The 8,454-nt window shown below is 47.4% G+C and overlaps 1 protein-coding gene across 1 annotated transcript in view; it reads left to right on the top strand.

The window, feature by feature from the left end:
* Nucleotides 1–1,602: 1,602 nt before the first annotated feature.
* Nucleotides 1,603–8,454, top strand: part of Ablim1 (actin binding LIM protein 1) — a 289,746-nt gene continuing 282,894 nt past the window's right edge. Inside the window, exon 1 of the mRNA XM_026781437.1 lies at nt 1,603–1,724. Coding sequence (XP_026637238.1) covers nt 1,712–1,724 — 13 coding nt within the window. The 5' untranslated portion in view covers nt 1,603–1,711. The remainder of the gene's footprint in view (nt 1,725–8,454) is intronic.

The raw sequence follows: 8,454 nt of genomic DNA, 5'->3' as shown, positions 1-8,454 counted from the left end.
TGGCAGACAGATGAAGAAAGGGACTAGGTATTATCGCAAGGCTAAGGGTAGACAAGCACACCATTCTGGGACCTGTGTCCCTGTATGACATCCACTAGAATACACGCTTGGTAACATACGTGCCGAACTAAGTCAGTTCGGCAGGGCTGCAATGTTCACAGAGTACTTATGGAACTTTGGGGGAGGAGAAAACACACAGGGCAATCTTTAAGGAGCAATACAAAACAACATGTTTTTAAAGCAGTTGTGTTTTGGTGTTCTGAAAACACATGGAAGCTTAGAGGTCAGCGGGCACAGAAGGACCTGGGGAATGTTTCATGAGGTGGCTTAGGGGTGACTTGGGTGGGGAGGAAGGCATTAGCAAAGAATGGTGAGAGCAAAGACAGGCAGGGGACACTATTGAGAAATGTCAGCGGAGAAAGTACTCGTGTAAGGTGTAACTAAAGGTGGCACAGGGGGGCAGGCTTGCTCAGTGTGCAAAGGTTCTCAACATTTCCTAAGCTGTTTAGGACATAGGTCATGCCTACCCTGTTCACCGCTGTGGTGGCCTGACTACCTGACACAAAGGTGGGCTGGTAGCCTCTGTTCGCTAAGTCTCTGTTGGAGGAATTGCTCGGTTGCAATGAGTTGGATGAAATAAGTCTATCTGGAAATCGGTGGGGACAGCCTGCAGGTTTTGGAGTAATGACAACGTCCTAAGCAGAAAAACTATTGTCAAGGCAGCAGCAGGCAGAGCTAAGGCAGGAGGGCTGGAGGCAGGCTGGGCAGGGAGGCGACCCTGCAAGCACCCAGGTGATTCCGGTTAGTAGAGAGCTGGGGATAGAGGGAAAGAAAGTCTTCTTGAGACACAAGAAACTGGACTGTGACTTGTCTAAAAGGAATGTCGTCAAGGTGACAGACAAGGAGTTGATTTTAGTTGTTGAGTTTAGTGGTTTGAAATGTAGTGCTACTGAAGTTTGAAATTTTCTTTTCTCGTTATGTCTTTTTCCCCCCCGGACACTTCCCTCCCCACAGGATCATCATATCGTTGGGCTTTCTCCAATTATTGACCAATTATTTTTTTCATAGAATTGTGTCCACCTGTTCTTTGAACATTTCTGAATTGCTGGACCTGTTATTATGAGCTGCCAAAGACTGCTCCACAGTGAGTCAACCCCCCTCAGGTGTCTGTGGAATTCTTTCCCCAGTCAAGGGCAGCACTTATGGAAGGTATAGGATCAGTCCTAACGGTGTCTCTCTGGCAACAAGGCTGGAAGCTGGAAAGCCTCACTGACTGTCATCCTCCCCCCTCCCCCCAACAACATCATCATCAGGGACTCCGGTCCACAGTATGGACCACGCAGACTCCCCCACCCCATCACATGCCCACCTTGCTCAGGAACAAAGCTCTGCCTGGTGCGATAGCCAAGCCGGCAGTGCGTCCCCAGCAGCCAGTGGACCCGAGTGGGCCCGGCCTGCCCGCGGGCACCGGGCGGGGGAGACGGCCCCGCCCAGCCGGCCGTAGCTGTCAGCAGCGCCGCGCCCTGCAGATCCCCGCCTGCCCGCCCGCCTGGCTGCCCGGAGCGCGGAGCAGGTGTCCTGCGGGAGGCGGCGTCCGCCCGGGGCCTGGGGCTGGGGAGGCGCGAGCCCGTGTGCGCGTCTCGGGATCCTATCTTCCCCACGCCCTGCGGGTTCTCCTCTCCCTCCGGATTTTGCTGCAGCTGCCTGAGCCATGTCCACACGAGGTGAGTGGGGACCAGGTGACATGGTGTGCGGACCCAGTGCCGGGTCTGGAGAATGCGCACTGGGCAGGTGCCCGGGTGCAAGGGGCTGCGAGAGTCGTGTTGGCCCCCAGCCGGGCCTGAAACTTTGGCTGCGACTCCCCGGGCTCCTGGTCTGGGAAAGGAAGCGCTTGCCCTTGACCTTGATCGCCGGATGTGGGCGAAGCCTGAGGGCCAAGGTCCGGTGCCCAGCCCACCTGTACTAGCTGCGCCTCTGGGCTGGGAGGGCGTGGGGGATGGGCTGGCCACTGCCAGTCTTGCTGAAGAGCTGTGGAAGGGCTGGCTGAGTGGAAGAGGCATTTTTTCCTCCTTTCTTGTTACCATTTTGTAGCTCAGTTATGGAAGGAATCCAGGGCTCGATACAGCAAGATTTAAAGCTGCAGAGTTCATACTTCACTTTTTTTTTTTTAAAAAAAAAGTAAATTTACCTGTACTAACGGTTACCTGGTGTCCCCCTTTCTCGTCCCTCCCGTTTTGATCTGGAGCAGAAATAATTACTGCAGGTGAAGTGGAAGGATGGGAAAGAAAGGGGGGAAAAATCAGAATTGCTTTTCAGGCAGGAGTGAAGGGAATGCATTTCTTGCCATCTGGAGCCAGCAGTGATGCTTGGGAGAGGAGTTAGTCATAGCGCAGCGGCTGCTACTATGAGTGAAATATTAAAGAGATCAAGTCAGTGTGCAGCTTGCAAGCAATTAAAACGAAGTGGCTTGGTTTCTTTGTCATGAGCCTTGAAGGAAAATATTGATTATTTTTAGAAAGTGTATTTGCAAAGCAGAGACTTTGACATCTTTGACTCCCCTTGAAGGGACTTGTGACAGGTTGCAGAGCTGGTCTTTAAACTCTGAAGCTTTGGCCCTTTTTGGTATGGGAGAGAGTTAGAAATTCAATTACATTGTTAGATAATTCAGCACTCCCTTTTAGGGTCACGCTGGGGATTATCATCCGTAATCTCTATTCAGAATGCTGAAAATTCATTTTGCAGAATCTGATCTTGGTTGGTGATTGCTCTGGAAGTGGGATTGTTCGCCTTCGTGTCTAGAAGTGGGATAGATATGGAGCTGGGATTTACATTTTACATGATCGGGCTATAGAGGTGGCATGGAGCCCTGGGCTATGTCCAGCATATTTATGGCCAATGCCTTGTGCATGCTGGGGTCGACGGAAGGAAAAAGGACGCAGCGTGTCTGGGAGGTCTTGATGAGCAGGTTCTCCTGTGTGATCCCAGGACACTTGGTCTGGGACTCCGAACAGTGTTCTGAAGCTGAATTCACCCCTGACCTTTGTGCTCACTAAGGAGCATGTGGGGAAAATATGTCAGAGGTTGTAAACTCTCTTGGGTAAGAGCATTTGACTTGGTTTTGCACGCCACTAAAATCCCTTGCAGCAAAGCCTCGCTAACTGTTGGTACCACCTGACCACTGGGAACCCTGACATGTCCTGAGAAGCATCCAGCCTAACAGATGACATCATTGATTTCACATGGTCTCTGTGGTTTATCCAGGATGTCAGACGGGCGCTAAGTCTGCATGGAACCTGCTTTCTCAAGTATTTCTGAGCCTACCTTCAAACACGCTGATTTCCTGTTTCCCTTTCAAACCCATGTTCGTAGATGTGCCGGTTGGTTGGTTTTCACTGTCAAGCTCACCCCTTTAAGAACACGGTGCGTGGCCACTAGTGTTGCCTCCCCATTTGACAGAAGGAGTTGAGGTTTCGAGAACTTTTGTACTCAGTGCTCATTCTTCACTGGCTGGTGACTGAGAGGGAGATCCTGCTCCCTGCCCAACGCTGTCCGGTTCAGGTCCTTTGACCAGAGTGTTCATGAACATCTTCACAGGTATTGTGTGAGGTCGACGGGAGGGAAACAGGATTGCCTGTGCTTAGTGACAGTCATTTGACCGTCCCATTTTGACCCCTCCATTTCCAGCACGAGGACCAAGTCATAGAAGCTATCAAAGTCCTAGGGTTTTTATTATGTCTTTGCAAAGTACTGTTATTTACACGGATTGAAACAAAATTCTAAATGATGAGTAGAGTGTGTGCTTGGTGAAGTAGCTCCTCTGGGACCTCAAAACACATCAAAACTGTGAGTGACCCTGTCTTTGGCCAGTTCTGTATCTGTTGCCATCGCTACACGTGGAGGTGGAGATTCAACCCCAGGATCAGAAAGTTAACGTGTCTGTTTAAATATACGGATAATAAGCAGGAAAGTCTTTAGCTCTGGGAAATGTAAATCCCATTGTTTTATTCCATGTGAGGTATGGAGGGCGAAACCTAAAACAAAACAAAACCGGGAACACTGACGTAAGTTGGATTTTAGTAGGAGAACAGCTTCATTGAAGAAAAACAGAGAAAAACTACGTACTTGTTCGCTATTTAAGACATATGGAGTAGGAACTAAAATTAAATCCACTATTAAACCAACGATTAGTGTTTTTAACTTTCGTGGCAGTGTAAGTTAGGCTGTTTGCATCAACAGTTTCTCCACATGGTCTGGCTGAACTTTTAGCCCGGCGGAGTGTTTTTATCGCTGGAGAACAGAGTGGGCTCATCATCATCTGGATCTGGACTCAGCATCCGGAAGAAATGGCCGCACTAAGTAGAGGCTCTCATAATTCGTCTTTTTAAAAGGCTGATTACCAGGTCTGGGTGTAGAGCTGATGGATCATCTATTGCAAAGGCAGAGCCCTTGAGCCACACACGTGGGGAGATGTCCAAGTACTTCTAAGTACTATTAGATTGGCATGAGGCCCCCAAATTTTAGGGTTCTCAGGCATCTGGAAATCATATACAGATACCAGTGCTTTGTGCTAGAGGTACCAAATAAAGACATTTGGGGAGGCAGGGACAGGGAAGTATTTTATCAGTACAGTGCTTGCCACAGGCAAAGAACCTGAGTTCAGATCTCCAGCACTCATGAACAGCTAGGCCTAGGCGTCCAGCAGTTTGGGAGATGGAGACAGGGGCACCCCTAGGTTCACTAACTATCTGGGTTATGTGCTTCAGTTCAGTGAGAGACTCTGTCTCAAAAAATTGAAATAGAGAGCAGTAGGAGAAAATATTCCACATTTGCCTCTCATCTCCATGTGCACCTGCACACATAGGTGCACGCACACACACACACACACACACACACACACACGTGTACACACACACGTGTACACACACACGTGTACACACACACAGGTGTACACACACACAGGTGTACACACACACACATAGGTGTACACACACGCGCGCGCGCGCACACACACAGAATATGCAGGGTAGGGCATGGGGAGAGAGGACACTGTAGTTAAGAACACTTACTGCTCTTCGCAAAGACATAAGCTCAGTTCCCAGCACCTGCATCAGGAGGCTCAGAACTGCCTGTCACTTCAGTCCCAGGAGCTCCAATACCCTCTTCTGGCCTCCACAGAGTCTTACATGAATGCACACATTCTAACATGTGTTTGTGGACACCACACACATACATACATACATGCACACACACACACACACACACACACACACACACACACACAAACCTAAACCATTTAAAGAATACTCAGGGTAGATTTTGAAGTCTGACTCTTCCACAGGCTCAACTTAGCTCTGTGCAGGCCAGTATGGCAGCCTTGGAGAGCGCCTGTCTCTGAGTGCTGGGCCTGCACCCTCTCACAGTTATCATAAGATCAGTTTTAGGTCACAGAAATAATATTAAAACCCTCCCATATGATAAAAGCCTGCCAGTACATTGATAGAATATATGTAAGTTATGAAGTAAGTGTTTAAATTCAAACACAGTGCAAGAGTATGAGGTTAGAAATAATATTTTCCTATTTTTACTTCCTACCCGGATAATAAAACACAGTGAACACTGTAGTCCAGCTGATTTCTGATTGGTTAGTTTCTGGTTCAGTTCAATAGCTGTTAAATATTTATTCAATGTCAGACACATGGCAGATAATGGGCATTGTGCAAAAGGCATGAGTGCGCTAGCCTTTCAAAGACTGCGTCTGCATGAAAGGTGGAGGCACCCGTGGACGGCCTCAGCCATACCAGCAGAGAGAGCAGGCAGAGTCTATATGAGCTGGCAATGTCAGAGAGTCTTGACACCTTGGATTTCAGAACTCCCATGAAAGCAGAGGCAAGAGGAGTGCGCATCTGTAGGGACATGCCTCTGAATTATGGTGCATGCACTATGGACTATTGGAAAAAATGAGTTTGGTCTATATGCCCTGTCTTGGACAGCTGTCAATCATACATTGTTAAATGAAAAGGGCCAGTTTTAGAATGGTGTGTATAAAACTGGAACCCAAATTTGTAAATTAAGAAAAATCCTTGTGTGTGTATGTGCCCTGTGTATAGATTAAACATTGCAGAAGAGTATCTACCAGCATTTTAAACTGACTACTTGACAGGCAGGGGTGAGGAGGGAAGGTGGTTGACTCAGCTATCTCACAGGCAGGGGTGAGGACGGAAGGTGGTTGGCACACTTTTCTTAGTATATTTGTCTTAGAGTTTCTGTTGCTGTGATAAAATGTGACCAAAAGCAGCTCGGGGAGGAAAGGGTTCATTTCACGTCCCATATCCTGATCGTGCTCCACTATGATTGGAGATTAGGGCAGGAACGGCAGTAGATGCGCAGAGGGAGAGGTGTTTCCTGGAGTTCTCCTCACGGTTTACTCAGCCCATCTTCCTGTTGCACCCATGATCACCTCCCAAGAGTGGCGTTGCCCATAGTGACCTGGGCTTTCTCATATCAATCTTCCATCATGAAACTGTACCACAAGCTTGCCCACAGGCCAGCCTATGCTCTCAGCTTATGCTCTCTCTTCTAGATTTTAGTTTGTGTCAAATTGACATAAAACTAGTTCACATGGGGATCATGGGAGAAGGGGAGGGGGAGGAGGGAGGGGCACGGATAAAAATGTAGAGCTCAATAAAAACAATAAAAAAAAGAATCTGAGGGAGGGGTGGGAGGGAAGGTGGAGGGAGCAAAAGGAGGGGAGGGAGTGGGAACTGGGATTGGTATGTACAATGAGAAAAGATTGTTTTTTTAAAAAAATTAATTAATTAATAAAAAAAAAAACTAGCCCACATGATGTCTTTGTGGGGCTTTTGGGAAACAAATAGAGATGGTTGTAGTAGATTGAGACAAAAATCCAGTAAAGGAAAAATGCATCTCTCATGCTACTAATTTCCTCCATTTATTCTAGTTGAGGACGCAGACTTTTATCCATCTAGTATTTATTTAGACAGGGTATCATACCCCAGATTGGCTCAAACTCCCCATGCAACCTAATGTGACCTCGAACTTTTGGCTGGCCCACCTCAACTTCTGGGATGCTGAGTTTACAAGCTGTGCGCCAGGCTTGGTTTTACACAGCCGTGAATATCAGGCCCACAGCATGGTGCAAGCTAAGCAAGCGCTCTACCAACTGAGCCTCTAAACACCATTTATTGAACACCTATTATGTGTTAGCAGTTGGTCAATTAGCAGACCCCATGTATTTACTACGGGCATATGTTTTCTGAGGTTGTACAAACTTGACAAAAGTTACTACTTTTCTCTTCTCTGCATCGCTACATTCTCCAAATAGCCTCCAGAATACTAACTTGGTTCATAGTTTTGCTTTGATGTCTACGGTATTTTTTTCTTGGATTTTTTTTAAGTTTAAGGTTATTTGTTGTTGGATTTGACAAATTTGTTTATCTGACTATCAATATTTCTGCAGAAAATAACAACAATAATAAATAGAATCCCTTATCTGCTTTCAGGGAACTCACAGTGTTTTAGGGAGAGAGAAGTACGAATATTTGGAAAAGGGTTTGCCAAGTGAGGCAGATAACAAGGGATGTGGGGCTGTCATGGCACACTAAGGACTGGCCCTGTTAAGCTGTAGAGGAGGACCACAGGGTTAGTGAGACTTCTCGAACAGAACTGTGTTCTTGGAGAACACGAGAGCTTCAGATGGATTTGGATGAATGAAGCAGGATGAGACGAGGGAAGAGCGGCCAGAAGCAGGGATGGGGGGAAGGGCGACATGAGAGAGGGAGAGATGGAGCCCAGAAATGATGGACCTGGGCAGCATGCTGGCGTGGGTGGCTGGTTTGTCTGTCAGTGTTGGAGAAGCGGATCTCAGCGGTCAGCCCCTCTCAGCAGTGGGAGGGCACTGCGGACACGAAGGGCCTAGGGATTCCGCCAATGAGGAACTTGGCTGCAGCGCACAGTAGCAGGGTGCACTTCATTTCATCAAAGGCTTCAGAAGGTTGAGTTATTCCTACGTTAGATCTGTGAGCATTATTAACTTTTAGCTATATTTGGGAGGACCTGGAAAGAGTGGAGGAGGGGAAAAATATGATCAAGATGATCAAAATGTGTTTTATGAGAAAATTTTTAAGTGGAAATGTATATTGAACTATAATTTACTCATGGCTGCCATTATCTGCCTGATCATCACTTTCCAAAGCACTTTGGAGGAGAAAGGAATTTTACCCTGGTTAGAACAGTATCATCTAGAAAAATGCATCTGTTTCACCTGTGCATCCATCCAGATAGGCCGTCTATTGAGTTACTCTACATAGCATAGTCAAGCATGCTTCACTGGAAGTCCAGGGCGGTATGGACATAGACATGGTACCATAAGAAGAGATCGGGCACGTTCAGGGTGGTATGGACATAGACATGATTCCATAAGAAGAGATCGGGCAC

The sequence above is a fragment of the Microtus ochrogaster genome, chromosome 8 (assembly GCF_000317375.1).
Source record: "Microtus ochrogaster isolate Prairie Vole_2 chromosome 8, MicOch1.0, whole genome shotgun sequence".
Lineage (NCBI taxonomy): Eukaryota > Metazoa > Chordata > Mammalia > Rodentia > Cricetidae > Microtus > Microtus ochrogaster.
The sequence above is the reverse complement of the archived record's forward strand: the minus strand, read 5'-3'. Positions and strand labels throughout refer to the sequence as shown.